General features: G+C 34.9%; 1 protein-coding gene across 1 annotated transcript in view; it reads right to left on the bottom strand.

Moving 5' to 3' along the window:
• Positions 1 to 16680: 16680 nt before the first annotated feature.
• LOC143388197 (zinc finger homeobox protein 4-like) overlaps positions 16681 to 22996 on the bottom strand; it is a 95242-nt gene continuing 88926 nt past the window's right edge. Inside the window, 6 exon segments of the mRNA XM_077107966.1 lie at positions 16681 to 17719; positions 17721 to 19062; positions 19065 to 22022; positions 22025 to 22084; positions 22636 to 22677; positions 22680 to 22752. Coding sequence (XP_076964081.1) covers positions 16681 to 17719; positions 17721 to 19062; positions 19065 to 22022; positions 22025 to 22084; positions 22636 to 22677; positions 22680 to 22752 — 5514 coding nt within the window.

Below are 22996 nucleotides of genomic sequence, written 5' to 3'. Positions count from 1 at the left end.
AAATAAATTAGTAATGTATTTGTAAAAACCAGCTTTTGATTGTAGAGAAAAGAATGGAAAAAGAATATGTGATATTATGAAACCACGTTGAATATTTGAGGTCCTTCTTGGTCTTCGACAAGTTATAAAGAAGATAAGAAATTAACTTAAGTACACACTTTCAGAGAAGCTATCAAACATTGCTGTTTGCAGCTATCAGAGTTTTTGATGTCACAATGATATAAATAACCAGAGCTGTGCTCACCACTATGGTTGAGGGTTTGACTCAAGCAGAGAGTCAGGGTGAGTGGAAGGAATTCCATTCACACCCTTGGATGTGAGACAAGTGGTATCTTCTGAGAGCTTCCAAGCTAAACAACCCTAGATTTGTGAAATAGTTACCAAGCCATAATTTTCTTTATGAAATACTCTAGTTGTTAATAACATTTTTATATAAGGTTATTAAAAAACACTAATTACATGTTACCAATCACAAACATATAAAATTTTAGTGTAACATTGCTGAAAAAATTTGAGCCATAAAACACACCTATCTCATACCTATGAGAAAACTGGCTGGCAACACAAAAAGACTTTGTTATGAGTTAAATTCTCCTGCCCAAAAATCCCCTACTCCCAAAAAGATACCTAACCACTAGTATTGTAGAATTTCATCTTATTTGGAGATTATGTCTACAGAGGCAATTCAGTTAAAATGAAGTCCTAATTTTTTATACGTTCTGTCCTTATGAGAAGGGAACATTTTGGGTACAGTGAGACATGCACACAAGAGAATGCTACGTGAAGACAGTAGTCATTGCTACTAGAAGTCAAGGAACTCGCCAAAGCTAGGAAAGCCAAAATAAATTTTTCCTCGGATAATTATGGCCTGGCTGACACCTTGATTTCAAACTTCTGACCTAGGGAATGGTGAGATAATACATTGCTAATCTTCTAAGATACTCAGTTTGTGGTATTTTGTTATAGCAACCCTAGAAACAAACAGCTCATTATATCCTATATTAGAATATACTACAATCAACAAAGTGGTTACTCCTCAAAGTAGCTGAATTCTGATGGAATATTGACCTTGTTCCAAACTCAAACCTTAAAACTGACAGTTGATATCACTTTACTCACAGATTACAATATCTGAATTAAACTGAAAACGTTAGGTGTCCTGAGCTTTTCAGATGGTCTATTAGACACTGGGTCTACTGGTTAGCTGAATGACTGACTGCAGGGTTTGGTTTCCAACGGAATTTGTGGTGACCAAGATTTTAAAAATAATTCTTAATTTTTTAAAAAAGAGTGGAAGAGTTCTGCATGCTAAAAAATATTTCAAACTGTTGCCACTGCACATGATTTAGAACTGATTTTTAAGTAACTGGTTTTCTTGATTTTAAAAAAGTGTTTGTATTTGTCTTATTTAATCAGCACACAGCTTATTCCATGTCTGGCTAGCAAAGTTCATGTAATAAGATATTTTTCAGAATGGAAGTTAGGCTAGCTGTGTGTTGCCTGGCCTACCATTAAGTCATCTGGAGTGTGTTGAGCTCAGAAAAATGTATTATAATTTAGATCATTACTAATCTATAGTTATTATTTCTTTAGGCAACAAAAGAGCAAACATAGTTACTTTTTATGGTTTAAATGCCAAATTATTTAATCTTTAAATGTTATTTGCAAAATGTGTGGCCTCCAATGGAAATTTCCGCTAACTTTGTTAATAAAGGAGATTTTTAACCACTTCTACTTATATATACCAAATCATACACAAAATAAGATGATGAATTAGGAAGGAAATGCCATTAAGAGAATTACTATAAGCATGAGGAAACTATTAGAGCAGAGTTTTCAGTAGTCTAAAATTCTGAGATTTGATTTTTAAATGATGAAACTTCCAATAAGCCAAATGACTCTGCATAAACATGTACATGGAATAAATTATTCTAAATGAAAGCATGGATGTTATTTGTTCAGCTGTTTTAGTGGTTGGAACATTAGGAACAAAAGCTATTATTGTTTGATATATTTTTTCACAGGAAATAGACAGTGGCAAACATACAGTAGTTCAACACATGAGATCAGAGACATGGTTTTTATAGTAAACCAAGAACAGATGTTGGAACGATTAAAGACCTTTACAGAAATTATTAATTATGTTTGCCTTTGAAAGCAAAGAAAGTTTACAGAGACTCACATATCTGATTATATTAAGAAACAGGTTTTCAAATCCAAAAGCTTTAACTCATTCAAGCTAAAAGTTTCCTCTGCATAAATTCTGAATCTGGTACTTGAAACTACTAAAAATAATTGCATTGAATTCCATGTTACCCTACTGCTTTCCCAAGTCTGTTTATTTTTTACTGATATATGTATGTGTATATGTATGCATATGTATGCATGTTTCTTTGTGTATATGTAACATGCATATGTATATACTCATATATATGTATAAACACACACACAAAACCCGATTGCTTGTCTACAACCTAAACAGATTCATTCACCCCAAGTAACATTGAAATAGAATTTATACCTAATGTTTACCTATTTTTAAAAATACTTTTTAAAATTTCGTAATTTTAATACTAATCACTGAAATCTATGTACTCATAGATATTAGGAGAAAGAAATTTTCAAAAGAGAAAGGTACATTTGAGTCTGAACTAAAAGCCAGCAAGTGACATTTTCCCTACTTATAAAGGCCATTATAAAATAATTTTACCCTATCAGAATCTCTGAGTTATACATGGCTACTCCCAGCATTCACTGTTCCTCCCCTGATGTAGAATCTCCATCCATTCTTACTGAGCTCACAGTCCTCATAACATCACCACTTTACTCACTCCTTAGTAGACATTCAAGGTTTCTTTCTTTTTTACTTCTTTCAAAAAATATTAAGTATTTATTTTTAACTGGCAGATAAAATTGCACATATTCATTGTATACATACAACACTGTCGAGTGGTTAAATGAGCTAAGTAAAAGAGGCATGATTTCATTTAAGTATCTTTTTTTGTGGTGAGAATATTCAACATTTCTCTCTTAACATTTTGCACACATACAATATATCATCATTAATTAGAGTCACCTTGCTGTGAAATAGATCTCTTGAATTTATATCTCCAACTGTAACTTTGTCTCTTTTGACCAACTTCTCACCAGCACCTACCCACAACAGCCTATGGCACCACCATTCTACTCTCTACTCTGTGAGATCTTACTTGTCTTTCTATGTCTGGCTTATTTCACTTCATAGAATGCCCTCAATTTCTCTGCTGTCCCCGGTCCTGTGGCATACCTTGGCAAAGTCTCCCTCGATTAATACTTGGTTATATCCAACTCAGTATTCACTCTGAATTTGTTTTAATACCTCCTTTTGTCATTAAAAAATTGCCAATCATGCTGATTAGTATTATTCTGAATGTGTTACCTTTAACTTCATATGGGTCTTTTATGCAGCCAAACCATAATTTCTAATCTGTTCATTCTCCCAAGGACTATTCCATATTGTTCCCCTCAGGTGAGACTTTTAAAGATCCTCCCCTATCTTTGCATTGCTAGTTGATGACCTCTTGTAGACTTTACTGAGAAAACTGAAACCAATCAGTAGACTTTATAAAATGTCACTAGCCAATGTAACAACCTACTTGCTTCTCTATGCATGCTAACTTCTCTCTTAATATTAGAGAAACATTACCTTTCCTTTTGGCTAAAGCTAACCTCTCAACTTCTACCTTGTATGCTATCTCTTCTAGAGGCTTAAATGTTTTCATTTTTGCAAACATGTCTTACACAATTGCTTTCATATGCACATAGTGCAAAATCTCTTATATTAAAAAATAATAATTAATTGACTGGTTTTTGAAAACCCACCTCTCTTCAATATATACTCTGTTTCAGGTCCTTTTCCAATTCTGCACCACTTTTTTATAGTAAAATTAAAAATTATTGTCTATTTTATGAAAGAAAACATATTGATAAAGTTGCTAAAAAAATACAGTTATCTGAACTTGCTGTCTATACTTTCACTTCACCTCAATGAGTTCTCTTCTCTACTGGGACCCCTTCTATCAGATTCACCAAGATCTCAATATAGATTAATCCAATGGCACTTTTTTTAGTAATTTTATTATATCAATACATCATTTCTTCTTTTTAAAGTTACTTTTCAAAGTTTCATAAAAAATGTTCCATTCTCTCTTTCATCTTTTTCTTCCATAATGGAAATTATTTCAGTCTCTCTGGACCCCTTCTCATCTTAAGTTCTTGGATTTCTTCTTTTTCTTATCTACACTCAGTTATTCTGTGTTCTCATTAGGTTTTGATGAAATAATTCAATTCAAAATTTTCTATGTACAGTTCAGATTTGGACTAATATGTCTAACTGCTTGTGTGTCATCTGCACTTGGATGTTAAATAGATATCTTAAATGTAGCATGTCTGATATAATTAATTTTTTCTTTCACAACTTATTTTACTAGAATTATTCCCATCTCAGTGAATGAATTTTCATTCATCTGTTTGTTCAGACCTGTGATTCACTGTAATTCACTCTTTCTTGCACTCCTTCATCGACAAATGATGCTGTGTCTATCATCAAAACATAGACAAACCTATACCATTTAACTACTTCCAATCATATCTTCCTGGTCCAGTCTCACCATATGGTCCCCCTGGGATAGTATAGTAGCCTAATTTATGTCCTTGTTTTCATTCTTATTCCTTTATATTCCATTCTCCACAAAGTAACTAGTGCAATCCATTTGAAATAAAAGTCAAGTAAAAACATTGATCTGATGAAAATGTTCTTGTGCCTTACATGTCACTCAGAGTAAAATTCAAAGTCATTTAGTGCCCTACTGATCTGATGAACTATACAGCCACAAGCTCTGAACAGTGGCTATATCCTGATGTCTTCAACCAACTCCTCCTTCCTTACATGCCTCCTTGCTATTCTTCAAACATGTCAGACATGATGCCATGTCAGGATTGGATGAGTTTTTCCTCTGCTTGGAGTATTTACATTCTGTTGACTCCTGGCTCCCTTTCCTGCCTCTCTCCATTCTCTGCACATGTGTCGACTAGTTAGAGAGAATCTCGTACTTTTTCTGACCTACTCATATAAGAGACAATCTCCAAATGTATTTTTCTGTATTTTAACCTAACACTGGTTTCTTCATAGCATTTAGGACTACCAGACATAGTATATATTTATTTGCTTGGTATTTATTTTTAACCTCAGAATATTAAGTTCATGAGAGAAGAGAATTTTTAAAATTGATTGATTGGTTGTTGTACCCCCCACTAGAATCCTGTATTCTAGTATTTGGCACATAATATTTATATATTAAATGGATGAATGAAATAAATGAAACTGAATTAATAGCATGAAAATAGTTTTTTTTCAACAGTTGATAACAGATTAATTTGAGTTTAATCTATCCATGAGAACAGATAATTGCCCTTATTTTCTAGTTGTAAGACTTGCCTTACTCATTAATTTTTGAGAAACAGATAATAATAGTACTTACTAATAATATTGAGCATCAAAATGATTATATATATATATATATATATATATATATATATATATATATATATATATGAGTTCATCCAAGAAAAATCTCTGAGAACAGTGCCTAAAACATAGAAAACACTCTGTGAATGTCAGGTTTTATCATTGCTTATACTATTAAATGTATGTAGAAGAAATCATCGTGCAATTCAACTGAGTAATTGCTTCAGTCCAAACTCTCACCACTGATAATGCAAATGATTGAATTTTTGCATAACTTCTAGAAGTATATTCTCTTAATAAAAAGCATCTTGCAACAGGAAAATGCAGTTACAAAATCCTGGTGAAGTAAAAGGATGTAATTGAGAAATTCTGCTTGGTTACAAATTAGTCAATGATGTGAAATAAGTCAAAATGCTTGGCACTATACCATATTTTCTTTAGGAAATGCAACAGAATTTCCTATAGCAACTCTGTTATTATCAAAATAATTCAAGCTGAATTAAGTATGATTAAACACTGTACAATAATCACTAGTGGCATCAGCTGCAGAAGGTACTTTAAAGAAAATTTTTAGAGGGTTTTTTGGTTGTGTTATCTAATACTTCAGAATAATTTATTATATATATATATATATATATATATATATATATATCTTCATATATATGTATGTATGTATTTATTTGTGTGCATGTTTGTATGTATAAACAAACATACATATCTACTAATAAAATATTACCAAAAATAAAACAGTAAAGTAAATTGAATTAAGTTTTAATTTTATATTTCACTGACAAAGCATATCATGTGAGGTAGGAGAACAGTCTTCAGGGTTAAGCTTGGATTCACTCTACCACCTATTATCTATCACTTCCTTTCACTTACCAGCTTAGATAAGGTACAATAGCTGTATAATCCTCAATTTCCTAATCTGTAAAAGTGTTGCATCTAATTATCCTATACATAGTATGTTTATTTAATGTCCTAATATTTATAAGTGTTTAAAATAGTAACTTGCACATAACAAAAGATAAGTGGAAAGGGAAGTAATTCAATAAACTCAAAAAGATAAGCCACTTTCAAGAAACTGATAACTGGATAGAAAAACAGCCTAATACAGATTTACAGTTCCATCATTTAGTCAATTTAAAAAGAAATTTACCTTTGACTTAATTTAAAGCAAATAATTTGGTAGCGAATGTTTCTCAATCACTGTATTCAGTTGAAGCCTAACAAAAATCATTATGGCATCTCCCTGGATGATTCTCAGCAATGTTCTGATGGCCAAATGACTAATTTAAGAACATTTCCATGGAGGAAACTTGAGTAATAACTTTTTGGAGTAGTTTTTGTGAAACAAGAAAAAGGCTTTTAGATGGAATGTATAGTTCAAAATCTGACTCAAATGACTGCTTCTGTTTCAATGTAGTTCTAGAGAAAATATTTTTATGACCTTATTTGAATGTTTGAAGATTTTTATTGAATAATAAAATGTAGTGCAAAATTGCTTCAACATTACAATTCCTGACAAAAGTGATGTTAAAATAATTTGCAATTGTTATGGTTGAAGAGTCAAAAGTGCATTATCTTATTAAAAAACAAAACTCTTTCATTGTAATAGAGAAAAGCAACTTATGAATAATTTTCTTATATTAAAAAAGTTAAGCATAAGATTATTAAGAATATTTAGCTTTATGTTTTAGGATAAAAGTAATTTCATCTTGCAAAACTATATATTTATTTTGCTTTACTTTTTATTTAATTCTAAAATGGTAATTGAAACAACTTGACAAGTAAATATCAAAAGCATTCTTGATAATTACAATTATCTAGTTTCCACATGTGAGAGAAAAAAATACAACCCTAGATTTTCTGAAACATTATTTGAAACATTTAATAATTAATAAATAAATATTATTTATTAATATATACTATATAATATTTATTATTCATATAATAATCACTGTTTATGAAAAAGTAAAGTACAAGAAGGACAAAAAATGAAATAAGAAATGGGTTTAGGTAGATGGTAAAGGGAAGAAGTAATAAGGGAAAAAAAAAGAAAGAAGAAAAAACCAGCTGTGTCTTTATCAAAATTGATAAAACTTAAATAAGAAAAGCCATATGTAATGATGCTTTTATCATAGCTAACAAAATTCCTAAATCAACAAATAACCAAGATATGAGGAAATGGATGTCTTAATAAACAGAAGATTCATAAGTATGAGAGAGTTATTTGTTATTTGTAGATAGAGTAGAGAGAACAGTCGTTGCCATTTTTATCACCTTGACCTCCATACTCTGGCCGCGGGAAAAATATCAACATATGTAGGTCAGTGATTAAAAGAATATATGATGACTGCCTGCTTTGATAAGCTAGATGATACCCTTTCAGGGTGCTGTCAAATTGACACTACAAGTCCATGTTTTCAAAGATTGTTTAATAATTCTATGGAGTTGGGATAATGGGGTTCTTGAAAGACCAATCTTTCTGTATACATAAATTCATAGCAATATTTCTTATATATGAAGTGAGTTGGTCTGAAGAATTTTTATTGGTGATGAATTTGTTTATGACTCCATGGACTCATATGATGGCAGAAGTCAAGCCAAGATGACAAAATATATGTCAGTTGCCTTTTTCTGTTCAAAGGAGAAAATGAATGAAAGGGTCCCAATATAATTAACCTGCCAGCACTTAGTTCTGACCCCTCCATCATGTGAAGTCATTTTGAATGTTTACCACTGGTCTATACATTTGGTAGATAGATACACCATAAGAGTAGCAAGTAGATCCATCATGTTCAGGGGCAATTGATTTCATGGAGAACATAATGATCACTAGAACTATGAGATGAACATTTTGTTCATAATCCCTTAGAGAAAAAAAAGGGGGATCTGAGGAAGTGGTTGACTGAAATGCATACAACATATCTCCTTGTGCATATGATTATGAAGAGCTTAATTTTTAGTAAATGCCTTTTAGTGAACTTCTACCTGAGACAAATATCTTTGTATATGTGGTCCATCCATACCTCACTGACTAGTTCTTCTTGCCACCATTCTTAATCCAATTTTATTCTTTCCAGTTTTCTAAAAATTAGATCAACTAATGGTGATTTCTCATAAATGAAGAGAAATTCATGCTTCCAGCAATTTTTAAGGTTACAAGTTCAACAAGTCAACATCCTTAATAAAGTCTTCTTATGAAGGAGTGTCCCTTTTTTAGTGTTTTTCAGAAATATTTAATATTGGGAATGAAATCCTACAATAATGCATAACAATATAATTAGCATATTTTATATACTAATTATAAATCTGCTTGAGTAAAAATTCCTTTTCAGGTAAGTTATTATGAAATTCCTATGAGACGATATGTACAGATTTAGGAAGAGGATATGTGGAGAAAATTAAACATTATCTGCTTATATGAATTGTTTGACTTTAAGAAGTGCTCAAGAAAGATTTCCTATTTATGAAAATGAATGTCAATAGACACATAACATACATGTAAGAACAATATATTGGTCAGGAATAATTAAAAAATTACCTTGAGCAGTTCTGAAAGATGTGTGTGTGTGTGTGTGTGTGTGTGTGTGTGTTACTATTCTTCATACTTACAAACATTTTTTCCTTATTTTGAAAAGCCATCTCCCATAATCAAAAGGGTTATATGTGAGAGAAAGAAAATTTGAGAGAGATGTGATAATATTCATTTTATCATGGGAAGTTCAGATTGTATGATCCCATGATATCCTATAGTCAGGTGTAGTGCCTTTATTGAGACCAATAAGAAATCAAGATTTGTTTCAAAACAGGATGGCTTTTTGTAAAAGAGTTCAAGGCTTTTCTCTAAATCCTGGCAGGAGGTGACACTAATCTCTAATTTGGGTTTTTCTGATGCTGCATAAAACATCTTTACTTGCCACAGATTCTGTTAATATTATTAGAGCTTCAAGGTTGCAAAACTCATGCAGAACACTTTGGCATATAACTTTAATCCTCCATCATGACAGCCTTAAACATTATTCAATGAATGGTTTTTAGTAACACTTCAACAATGCTATATGTTCTCTTCAAATATCAGACCCAAGACTTAATAGGATGTGACATAATTTATATAAATTTGTAGCTTATTTGGTGAGGATATATTTTAAGCAAGTTAGTTCCCCAAAACTTGTAAAATGTCATTCTCTGAGCCTCTTGGCTCTCATTTCCTATTTTGTGTGCCTTAATAAGACATCCAGGATACTCTCTGCTCTACAGGTCTAATCATCAAAATATTATCAATATTATAGAACAGTATGACATTGTGAGTTGTAAAGACAATTAAGATATCTATAGACCTCTGGGCATGGTGGCACATGCTTATAATCCAAGTGAGTCAAAAGACTCAGAAAAGTGATTCACAAGGTTGAGACCAGCCTGGGCAACTTAGAAAGACACTGTCTCAAACTTAAAAATAAAAATGGCTCAGTGCTGGAATGTCCCTGGGTTCAATACCCAGTACAATAAAAACAATAACAACTAACCATAGACTGCCTTTTGGCAGAGAACAGAAGAGCAGAAACAATCCCATAAAAGTATATTGCTGACCTTACCAGGTACAAGAAGATTGCTTCTGGTGTTCTTTTATAAATAGGTATAGAGAAATAGAAGTCATTGCCAAGTAAGTAACTGTATATAAGACACCTAGAATGGTATTGTTTTGCTTCATTAAATATATCAGTTCTGAAACTTTAGTGGAATGTAGACCAATGAAGTTGGCATCAATGTACATAATTATTCAAGGTTCACCTACTCTTTGCACAGGCTAATCATAACAAAAATGGGAATAGTGGTCAAAATCACTCCCTCCCTATTATTTCCTTCTGTTTCAGTGCAAACTACCATATTAACAAGTCTTAGACTGGGTAATTTATAAACATAAGAATTTTATTTCTCTTAGTTCTTATGGTTAAGAAGTCCAAATCGATATAAGAGAAGATTTGGGTTTGGTGAGAGGCCCCTGCTTCACTGATGTTGCCTTCTTGCTACATCTTCATATTGCAAAAGGAGAAAACAACACCCTTTGGTCCTCCTTTGTGAGGACAAAAGTCTATTAATGAAAGTGAAATTCTCATGTGCCAACCATGCACTAAAGGTCCATTTCTCCATTCTATGGCATTCTGGATTAAGTTTCAAGATATGAATTTGTAGAGGCATGAACACTGAGAACTGAGCACTTCATAAACCATTTCTACAGTTCCCCTAGGAAAGCAATGTAGCTTTCACTTAGTGCTTTCCAGCATTATGCATCTGAGCATTGCATGGCTCAGATGGTTCAGGGACCTATGTGGGAATTTTGCCTGTTACTAAGAATGTATACTTCCCTTATTACTAAAGAACATGGGGAATTAACCACAGAGTGAATGACTGCTTCTTAGAAATTTTACATAGAATAAAACTCCATTTATCACCTAATTGCTATAAAGTTCTATTTGGACAATTCAAGCATAAAAGCCCTCTATAAAAAAATAAATAAATAATAGTATCATATTGAGTAAGAGCATTCAATCAGAAGAGAGTGCATCAATATATCAATTTAAACCAACATGAATGATTTGTTTATTGGCAATTTACATATTTTAATTGTGAAATAGAAACAAAAATATTATCTTGTTTGCATGTCATTCAATTTTATTTTTCATGTTAAAAAACATAAATTTATAATGAGTTTTAAACTCTAAACCAGAAATTGGATTATCAAAAATTTCTGAATATGTATGTCAATTAGTTGATATACACACTGAGAATAGAAAGTGATGGGGAACCTGATGATATTCAGGACAAAAAAAAGCCCATATTGATGACATATTGGAAAAGACAGAGGAAATAATGTTATACTTTAACCTACAATAATCATGAGAAATATGTAATGTCAAAGAATTGAAATGTAACTTTTAAAGTGCTTCAAGTTTTCTAACAGAAAACAATCAAGAAAAATTGAGTTATGACTAGATTAATTAGGATTTGCCTTTTCATATAATGCAAATAATGTCATAATCATTCTATTTTGAATAACAGTGTTTAGCTCATTTGAGTAATTTTGAGTAACAATATCTATTTTATTAAAAATCAATCAAAGAATATGCCTTCATGTCAAAATTTGTGTAGTAATAATATATTTTAGAAAATCTAGAAATAATCTAAGTCCGAATATAATCTGAAGACATAGTATGAGGAAACAAGTAGTTTATTTCTATTATACAAATGAATTTGGATTAAACTTTTAATAAACATTAATTTAAATCTAGTCATGGACTTTAACAAAAAATTTCTCAATTAATAAAAATCTGTATAGACAGCTATTTATTATTCAGCTTGGCCTTTCCATAAATATTATTTGCATTTGTAAACTCTCATATGCAAAACCAATAACATTTTCCCATTAATCATCATTAAAATTTCAAAAATGCATCTTATGACAATATAAAATCTAGTTGGAAAATAATGAATATAATACTTAGAAAATATTGATGCTATTTCTGAAAATCTTCTGCCTTTTTATAGTCAATAAATGCTTTAGAGTTTTAAATAAACATGGAAAACTTAGAGTAAAATATAATTTATCTTTCAGAACACTGAATAAATGAACAGACTTTTTAATTTTTAAGAAACTTATTTTCCATATTAATTAACTGATTAAGCTGCATTAATCAATCTTACATATAATTTTATTGACCTTGAAGACTTTAAAACATAAATAAAAATGGAGCACTATTGTATTTATTTTGCTTCTGATTTCTTACTGGTAGTAATTCTCTGATAAATTCTTTAATGCAAACATGTATATTAAGGAGTCAGTGTTTAAGTTACAAAACAAAATGGCTTCTGAAAAAATAAAAACATCATGCCACCTGCAGAAATGAGACAGTAATTCTGGAGTATATTTTGACCAGTTTTTTTCCTCTGAATAGGAGCAAATAGTAAATATTTTATGTTTTATAAGCCATACAGTTTATTTTGCAACTACTAAATTCTGCTATTGTAGTGAGGTAAGAACCATTAACAAATGGCATGACTCCATTCCAATAAAACTCTATTTCCAAAACAGGCAAGAAGCCATATTTTCCCTGAGGGACACAATTTGTCAACCTGTGACTTAAATAACAAGGGGCATGTTTACAGATTTTTGAACATTTTAAAAGCTGTTACAAAATTTAACAAAAAGAACAGTCAGTAAAGGGAAAAAAGTAAACTAAAACTATAGTATGGTATTTATTTATAATAGAAGGTCTGGAACCAAGAATCCTGGTAATTATAATGTTCATGCTTTTTATTTTAATATCCCAATACACACTCAAAATCAAATCCCTTCAAAGTTTCAGAACCAGGCTCATTTTTATGTTTTCATTTAGCATATATTTGAGTAGCAAAGAGGCACAGAGCAACGAAAGCTCTTCTGAAACTCTCTGGCTCAGAACTACTCTTTACAGTATATGGAAAGTAAAGGTTAAGAGAGGTTGAGTGTGACAGAAAGAAGGTCTCTGCTCAGTGTAAAATTATCTTTGCATTAGAAATTTGTCCAGGAACAAAAAAGATACCAAGAATTCTGACCTTTAGGTGAATAAACCTTTTAAAATCTGTTCTTCTACTCCATAAAGCAGAATTGGTGAGTCAACACTATGACAACCACACAAAAGTACATACCAAACTGTTACAAATGGACAGCAAATGAATAATAGTATCTTAAAATATATAGAAAATCAATTTAATCTTTACCTTTATAAAAGGTATTTCTCAGAACTAGACTTTGCACAACTTTCAAGTGAAATCAGGACAGGCAATTACTGTGTCCCAGAACATCCAATCATCTGATTCACATGTCCGTTACAGAATAACTGGAAACACTTCAACAATTATATATTCTGAGAAAAAAAGAACATATAAGACAAATGTTTGATTAGATCAGTGAAAGTATTAAGATCAATGATTTAAAATACATACTAGGAAAAAATATAAAATACCTGTTAACATTTCAGTGACTGCTGTGAAGACAAATAGACAAATTCTTCTATAAATATTTTCATAGGAATGAGAAAATAATGGACCTTATAAACTCATTTTTGTAGTAACATTATTTATTAAAAGCTAACATAATAATTATATTCCAAGTATGGATCTACAAATAATAATAACAAACTGAATAAAAATACTGAAATATTTTACCACTGTTCCAACTACCAGAATGGTTATTCAAGGTAATTATCTATGAAAGAATAATAACTCATAACAACTGACAAAACTTTAACTACATTGGTTTATACAAAAAAAAAAAAAAGGACAGTTGGATTTTGGGGTTAGTGTGTACAAAGTTTGACTATGGAATTGGTTTTGGTTCACCAAGCATTTCTCTTCCTCTAATATATATATTATGTATATCACTAGAGTTTTGTACAGTCATACAATGAAGGAAATTTTTGTCATTTGTGACAACATAGATGAATCTGGGGGATATTATGGTAAGTGAAATAAGCCAGGCTAGCTTAGGTGTCCATCAATAGATTAATGGGTAAATAAAACATAGTACATAAACACAATGGTGTTTCACTTAGTCATAAAGAAGAATTAAATTATTGCATTTTCTGGCAAATGGATGAAACTGGAGAACACCAAGCTAAGTGAAATAAGCCTATGTCAGAAATTCAAGGGTTGGAGGTTTTCTCTCATATGCAAAAGTTAGAGAGAAAAGAGAATTAAAAAAAAAAAAACAATGGGGGTAGTCTCAGGAAACAAGGTGTTATAGTACAGCAGAGAAGGGGGAGATAGGAGGGGACTGTCAGAGGAGGTTCTGGGGAATTAAATTGTTCAAATCATGTAATGTGCATGAATGAAGATATCACAATGAATCCCATTTTTATTTGTATTTATAATGTACAAATTAAAAAAAAATTAATAGAAGGGAGACCTGTAGAGTATAAGAAGGGGATAAGGAGGAGAAAAGAGGAAAGGAAAAGGGGATTAGTGGAGATAAAATGGAGCATATTATGTTATGTCATCTATGAATATGTCACAATGAGTGTCATTATTATGTATAGATATAATGTACTAATGAAAACAATTAAAAATTAAGAAAAAATTATCTAATTCATCTAAAGAAGTCGACCTCATAGAAATTGAGTGTGTAACACTGGCTACTAGGAGCTGGGGTGGAGAAAAGTTGCTCAGGCAATATGTAATTACAGTTGGGTAAGGGGAATAAGTTCATGATATCTTTTATTGATTTATTTTTTTGCGTGGCAACTACACTTATTGACAACATATTGCATTCTTGAAAATGCAAAGAGGTTTTAAATGCTTTTAGAACAAAATCAATAAATATATTAGGTAATGCAATATAATCATTCCACTTAACTCATCATGTTGCTTATAATAAAAGCATACAACTTTTAGCTTTCAGGCCAAAAGAAAGATCCTGGATGTCGTGATTGAAAAGAGAACAGGTTTTAGAATGCTTTCTCATTGTAGATGGCAAACCATAAAGAGTGTGGAACAAAGTGGTTCTTGTTGATACTAAATCAACTAATTCTGGTTTCAAACTACCACTGCAATTCCTCCACGTAAAGTACTAATCTTCCTTATTGTTTAATACAATTTGAGTCAGAATTCTGTTACTTCCATCCAAAACTTCCATACTAATTCACAACCACTAAGATACAAAGGGAATCTGTAACTGTAATCATTATTCATCTGCTTCCAAAGGTCATATGTGTAGGACTCTCATCAACAGGTGATGAAAATATATTTTAATTGTGCTGATAATGTGAACATAGATATAAAAATGGCATTTTTTCTGGAACTTGGATATTTCCCTGTTTGAAAGGCATTCCTTATTATGTAGATCACTATTTCTCAACTGTAGGCTACGACATTTCAGGTTACATACTTTTCTTGTGGTCAACTATCCTGTAACATGTGCGATATTTAGCAGAATCCTTTACTTTCATTCACAAAATACCAATAAAAAGTTACTCTCCCATACCCAATCATGACAACCAAAATTTTCTCCAGATATTGTCAAATGAACCCTGGATAATAAATTTGCCCAGAGGACTAGATTGATTCAGAATAAGTTAAAGACTGTTACTGGTAATGAAATGTGTTTTTGACTTTCTTTAAATCTTCCAAATAATTTTGTATATCTTTCTTTTGACAATATTCTAAAATTAATTTTTAAAATACTTTTTTAATAATTGTGTGAATAAACACACAAAATAGAAGCTCACCTGTTTGATCCTAATAATAGTAAACTGGTTTATGGGATGACTAAGTTATATACTAGGGTCTAATTTTAACTTGTTTTAACAGCCCAGTTTGTTTTGCCTTAATTATAAAACTAAGCTATGGCAGGTCAGATGAGTAGCAAGGCATGGGATAACAGTAACCAATAGCAATGGATGCTACAAAATTCAAAATTTCATAGTACTACTGAAGTACAATTATTATAGAAGTCATAAACTTTAAATAATGACTTATTAAAAGTTATTAAAAGTTATTAAACTTTAGGTATGAACTTTATTATGTGCTAAGTGCAACACAGGTAGATTTCTATGGCTAGAGGGCCCTCAACTTTTGATCTTAATTGCACTTATCGGGCAGACAAATTGAAAAAGAAAAAGAAAACAAAAATTCTGCCCCTTGGAAAGAACATAAGTTAAAAGACTGATGAATATAATATTTAATGTTTTGCATTCTTAATAGGTATATCAAATATTATGCAACATGTTTGTGTTGGAAGGTCATTTGAAATGAGTTTTGAAATTGATATATACAAATAATATTTCTAAGGTAAAAATATGATAAATTAATCAATACATTGCTAAGAATCTGCTATGATCTATCTAGTCTTTATTTTTCTTCATGTGCAGGTTGATGTACTTCTTGGTTATTAGAGCACTCTCTCTCTCCTCTCCTCTCTCTCTCTCTCTCTCTCTCTCTCTCTCTCTCTCTCTATATATATATATATATATATATATATATAGATATATAGATATATATATGTGTGTGTGTGTGTGTGTGTGTGTGTGTGAGAAATAATTTATAATTTATTTGGTTTCACTTACTGAAATTAAAAGAAATCCAAATTTACCCTATTCGTGGTCACTTGTGATTGACTGCTTAGTGCCATCTATTAACTAAACTGACTTTCCTTTAAATGATTTACTGTTTGAATTTTGTGGAAATCCGGGCAAGGAGGATGGACTGTTCATTCCGGGGAGAAGCACTGGAGGAAGGCCAGGGAGTCCCAGATAGGCTGCTGGCAAACTGATACCATGGAGGGAGCTGCTGTCCATAATGCCTGGCTGCTGTACAGTTAAACCCAGAACATCTGAAGCTTTCTTTATTCGATCAAATTCTTGCTGTGCCATCAACTGCCGAACAGTAGTTGGAGCTAAATAATCTTTCTTCCTATCCAGCTGACTGCCCACGGTCTCTCTCACTTTTGAAATGTGCTGTTTGGAGAAAATATGATCTCTGATGGACAAGCGGGCAGAGTATTTCACCCCGCAGAGAGTACACTCTGGTTTGGTGCCTCCCGTTCCACTTTGATTGATCATGAAAGGCTTCCCTATGTTGATTTTAAATTTCTTTTCTTTTACCCTTGCATTTTGAAACCACACCTGGACCACCCGTTTGGGCAGACCAATCTCATTGCCCAGCATTTCACATTCTTTCATGGTTGGCGTTCGGTAGTCACTGAAGCTAGCCTTGAGAACATTGAGTTGAAGATTGCTCATCTGGGTCCTGAAACGCTTATGACCTGGCCGATCATTACTTTTGGATTTAAAAGGGTTGCTAGACCCAAATGGATTCGGTGAGCTGGGATCAGCTATGCTGGAGGTTTCACTGCGATCAGCGTTGTCATCAGGGTCATCTGTGATATAAAAGCTTTGGTCGCGGTCACCATCTTTCTCATTGAAATGGATTGATGGACTGGTAAGTGAAAAGAGAAATTTGTCATCGCAGACCTCAGTTGTGGGTGTGGTTGCTGGTTTTGGCAAAGCATCCAGAGTTTTTGGCTCTTTAGGAGAGAGTGCTGGTTTCACATCTGCAGAACTTCCTGTGGTACTTTCCATCTCAGTGTTTCCCTCATCTCCAGTGGTGCCATCGCTGATAGCTGTATTGATGGACGAAGTCTCATCAAATTCAGCTTTAGTTTGATCATATCCAGACAGGAGGGGCGTTTAAATTCTCTACATCCTCAGGACATTCTGCTTTAATAGAAGAAGGGCTTAAAAGATTCTTTGGTGACAGCTCTGCTGTTTTACTAACAGGTGTTGACACTGTAGAAGCCAATTCATTCTCACTCGATAGATCAATTTTAGTTAATGGCAAAGATGGATAATCAAAATAATTGTATTTCTGTGGGCTTTCTCCTCCATCCTCTGTGGATATTAAAGGGCTTGGTGGCAAGCTGTAACCTGCCTGCTTTCCTTCATTCCAGTGCCGAGAGCAAATGTGGCTTTCTAAAGCTGACTTTGCCTTAAACAGGGCTCGGCAGAATGGACACCGTTTATGAGACTGTGCTGGACCCACTGCCCGGAACTGGCCTTTCCTTTCTCGTGCACGTGTATTTTGGAACCAGACTTGCACGACTCTTTTTTTCAGCCCGACTTCACGTGCAATATGATCGAGCATTTTGCGGGTAGGATTGGAGTCTAGCAAATACTCATAGAGTATTTCCAGTTGTTCGGGGGTGATTGTGGTTCTCAAGCACTTATCACAGTGTTGGTCTTCACCGCTATTCCCACCCTCCTTTTCGCTGCAATTATTATCTTCTTTGTCATCCAGTTTCCTTTTAAGGGAAGCAGCAACAGTGCATGGGGTGGTAGCGTCGTGGCACGAACTGGTCTGAGGTGGCATTTGTGTGAGAGAGCTACCCAGCAGCTGTCCAGTCATCAGAGGGTTGTTGGGATCGAATATCATGTAGGGCATGTCCAAGGGCCTTTCCAAGAATGGAGAGTGAAGGAACTGGTTTTGAGCAGCGAGGAAGTGCATGTGCTGGTGCTCCTGCCAAAGTTCCAGCCTTGGGAAGACAACGGTACACTGATCACATTGGTACTGGAGTAACTGTGGAGGTAGACTGTTCTGGAGAGAAGTCATGGAAATTTGCAGTGGACTGGAAGGGACTGGGTTTTGAGAGGCCGAGGGAGGTCTTCCAATAAGTTGGGGTTGTTTGGGTGGCTGCGGCTGTGGCTGGGCGGTGGGCGCCTGCGGTGGGTCTGTTGAAGTCGATGCTAACGATGGGGCTGGTTTGGTGCCTTGAGAAGGGGGTGAAGGGTCACTCTGCTTTGGCTTTTCTGTGGGATAGTCAGATTTTGGAGAAGCCTTCTCAGGTTCTGGTTTGGGTGACGAAATCAAGGGCGTGCTAGTCCCCGAGCCAGAACTTGCTGCAGGGACAGTGGAGGTTTTGGCTGCATCCGTTTGTCCAGACACCACACAATGCTTGTAAACCACCTGATCTGTGGCATCCATGGAGTCTTCCATCTGGCTTTCATCTTGGGCATCGTCATCTGATGTGTAATCAAGTCAAAGATCCTGGGGAAAACCACATTGCACTTTTTATATTGGTACTGCATGTTGCTCGTTCGAATGTAGCATTCGTTCGTGAGTTCTCTCTTTTCATTGTCTTTAGTTTTTGCTTGGTTCTCATAGCTCTTTTGTGCTTTCTGCCTGGCATTCTGGAACCATACAACAAAAACCGGAGTGGGTAGATTAAGAATGGTAGAGAGTTGTTCTATTTCATCATCTTTTGGGTAAGCATTGGTGTCAAAAAAGTCTTGTAGAACCCTCAGCTGGTAGTTGGTAAACCTGGTCCTCGAAGACCTTTTGCTGAAGGAGGCATCTGACTTGTAATGTTCTAAAGAGGTGGGCTGTGGGTCAATTCGGATATCTTCCAAAACAGTGACTGGAGGGTTACTGAAGTTGTATGGTGAATCCTTATTTCTCTGTCGTTCCTTAAAAAGGGTATTTCAAAACCAGTGTTTGATAACTTTTTGAGAAAGGTCAGATTTCTCTGCCATTTCTTGGATCTGTTCTTCACTTGGAGAATTATTGATGTCAAAATAAGCCCTCAGGATTTTTAGTTGATCATCTGTAATTCTTGTCCGGGGGCGTTTGAACTGAGAATGCCTTAAGAAGTTTGGATCTAACCTGAGCTGCTGCTGGCAAAGTTGAGTGAGATCTGCTGAGAGAGTGTCCATCTGTGGCAGCTGCAGGGCAAGCTGTAGGGGGAGTGTGGGGTGTTGCACTGGTTGCATCATGATGGAAGAAAAGAGTGGAAGGTCCAGAGAAACAGGCAGCTGGACCTGGGGGGTAGCAGAAGGTGGGGGTGGAGGGGGAGGGGGAGGAGGAGGAGGTGGTGGCGGAGGGGGCAGGGGAGTGGGTGGTGGAGCTTGCAGAGGGGTAGAAACCGTGCTTGGGATTTTCATGGGACCCATGGGAGAAGGCTGTGGGGGAGCTGGTGGCAGGGGAGGAGGCGGAGGTGGAGGTAGAGGTGGCGGTGGCATTTCAGGGGAAGATGGAGAATTTGGATAAAGCTTGTCATAGGCCTCCCTGTACTGAGGAGCAAATTTTTCTAGTGCTCCGTAGGGAAAAAATTGCCCATGTACATGCTCTTGGTGACTCTTCAGGATGAGAACATTGGAAAACAATTTACCACATGTTCCACATTCCAGTTTGTCAGTGTTTTCCCCTTCGCCACTCTTGTTATTCTTCTGTACCTTCTGCCTGTTTTCGTTATACTGGATGACTAATTCAAAACCAAAGTTTTCCAATAAAGCTTTGGCTGCATTTCCTCTGCCCCCCAAGGCTATTCGGGGTGGAGGGATGGATGGTTCTGAGGATTTTTGCTTCTTTATGTCTTTGCCTTCTTTGAGTCCTTCACCTTCATTTACAAATTCTTGCTTTGGTTTCTCTTGCTTTTCGGCAATTTCTTCTGCTTCCTTATAAGATGGTATGTCCTTCATGATCTGGCAGTCTGTATTGGCTAGATTGTTTTTCTCTTGTTTCAATAATTTGCTTGGCTGCTGCTGCTGGGGTGGTGGCTGCAGCTGCTGCTGCTTCTGTTTCTGAGGCTGCAGCTGGGGCTGTGTGGCTTGGTACTGTTGTGCTTGCTGCTGTAGAATCTGGAGTTGAGTTTGGCCAACATGATGTTGCGTTTGAATCTGCTGATCCTCAAGCAAGGAGCCAGCCATTCCCGTCATGCCCGGAATACCAAATGTGGCAGAGCCTGGCAAGCCCAAATCTGGACCCAGACTGAATTCCGTCCCAGGTATGTAGAATGGAAAGAGAAACTGAGGCTGCTGAAAGTGCAGCAGTGCTTCTGGAGTCATGAAAAAATGAGGCAAAAAGGCTGGCTTTAGAAACTGTGGCTAAAATAACGCAGCTTGCTGTTGTAACTCATGCTGCAGTTGCATCTGAATTTGTGCTGGTGACTGCGGTGGGTGATGTGTAGGCTGAGCAGAGATTAATTCAGGAGTTTGCTTTTTATTTAATTCTTTGGCATCTAAGTGGGTATCTTTGCTGTTGACTGCTGCTAAACTCATGGAATCTAACATCCCTTGGCCAGGGCTATTTACGTTTGCTGCAATGCTGTGTCCACTGGCCACATGCCCGCTGGGCTCCAGCTTTGCAGCCCTGGCCTTTGTCTGGTGGAGCACAGACCTCATGTGGATTTCCAATGTCGAGCTTTGGCTGTATGCAACATTGCAGATGCTGCACTTGTAGGGTTTGTTGTCTGTGCTGCTGTTGGTTTCTTGTGGGACAGGACTGGAGGCTTCCTGCAAAACCTTTTTCAACTTATGCAGGTGAGAGACTTAATTATAATGGACCAAAAGAATGTTCTTTTGGGAGAATGACTCTTTACACACTGTACATTTATATGGACGAGATGGATCAAGGAATTTTTCCATTGTAAAATTGGGCCCTTTTCTAAAAGGTAAGGTCTGCTTTTGTTCAGAGCCCAAGTCATCTGGAATAGAACTACTATCACTTCCTACAGGACTTGCCTTCCCTTCATGGTCTACCTCATACTCTCTCTCCATTTCCTGTTCTAAGCCATGGTCATCTTGGGCCATAGCTTCACTTTCTGCCCAAAGTTCACCATTCACAGGCAAGGAGGCATAGAGCTGTTGAAGTTCAGTTTTACTCAGTTCTGGGTGGCCTGCTTCCAAGTGTTTTTTTAAAGCCTGGAATGTACGGAAACTACGCTGGCAGAGGTTACACATTGTTGCAGCCCGAATTGCATGATAATGGGAATGTATCTGAAGCTTCTGCATAGTTTTAAAAGCCAAGCTACAATGGTTACAGCAATACTTATAAACATGGCGGTCAGAAACAGAGAGAGGTTGCCATTTTTGCTGTTCGTTTAGTTGATCTTGCAGTGTGTCAGGGATTTTCACATCCTTACTGCTATTTTTATTCCATTCCAATATTTCTGGGGGCTCTTTAGCTGGTTTCTGCTCCTCACTCTTATTTCCAAGCTAGCCTTTGAATCCTCAAGACCTGCCATACTTTTCTCATCCATTGGGCTTTCACCTGTTCAGAGAAAGCACAAACCTCTGTTACGAAATCTATGGCTCCAATATCAATAGATTGTAAATAGGATAAATATAAAGATCTCTGACTTAACTGATTCTTTGGATATTTATTAAGTAATTAAATATTACTTTAAATATTTACTAAGTAACTACTAACAGCACTGGACTGGATCCTGAAGACATGATAATAAGTAAGAATTCATCATCAATCTTGCGGAATTTCAGGATAGGGAAGAAAACAAGTCAAAAGTAAAAAAAAAATACACTATGCTACAATTGGCATGATACCAAGGGCCATAATCTTGGTGTTAGTTAATTAAAACAACATAGAATATTCTTGGCTGTTCAGCAATTAGATTTCTCAAGGACAGGTGGAGATAACCAGTTGTCAAATATGTCTTGGAAAATAAGGCTCATGGAAACGTTGTACATTTTCTTCCCTTCATGCTTTTTAAAAATAAATCTTTAATGGTAAGAATCTTGGCGCACTGCCACAAGGGCAAGTCCCTAAGTGCTTTTTCAACAGATCTTCATCATAAGCTAGAATACCTGTATATTTCCCAGATGCCTCCGCTGTCATGGCTGCAGTGTGTCCCGCTCTGACTTCTCAGAGGTGGCTGCTGGCAGCAGCATACTGTTTGGCATCATCATGTCAGGGACAGGCACCTTTAAAAACCAAAAGGGTTCCAAGTTAAATGTACTCCCGAAAATTATAAATTCCATCACTTATCCCATTTGACAGCAGCATATCCCATTTGCATTTTTCCAACCAAAGCAGGGACATCTATCCCTTCAGATTTCAGACCAATGCTGTTACAATGCTGTACTTTTCTTTCTCTTAATTATGGTTTCAAGCTTTTTGTAGGTCTATTTTTTTATAATGATAATCAAGAAACTTTGAAATGCAAAG

This window comes from Callospermophilus lateralis, unplaced genomic scaffold (genome assembly GCF_048772815.1).
Source record: "Callospermophilus lateralis isolate mCalLat2 unplaced genomic scaffold, mCalLat2.hap1 Scaffold_101, whole genome shotgun sequence".
NCBI lineage: Eukaryota > Metazoa > Chordata > Mammalia > Rodentia > Sciuridae > Callospermophilus > Callospermophilus lateralis.
This window is presented reverse-complemented; position numbering and strand designations above follow the sequence as displayed.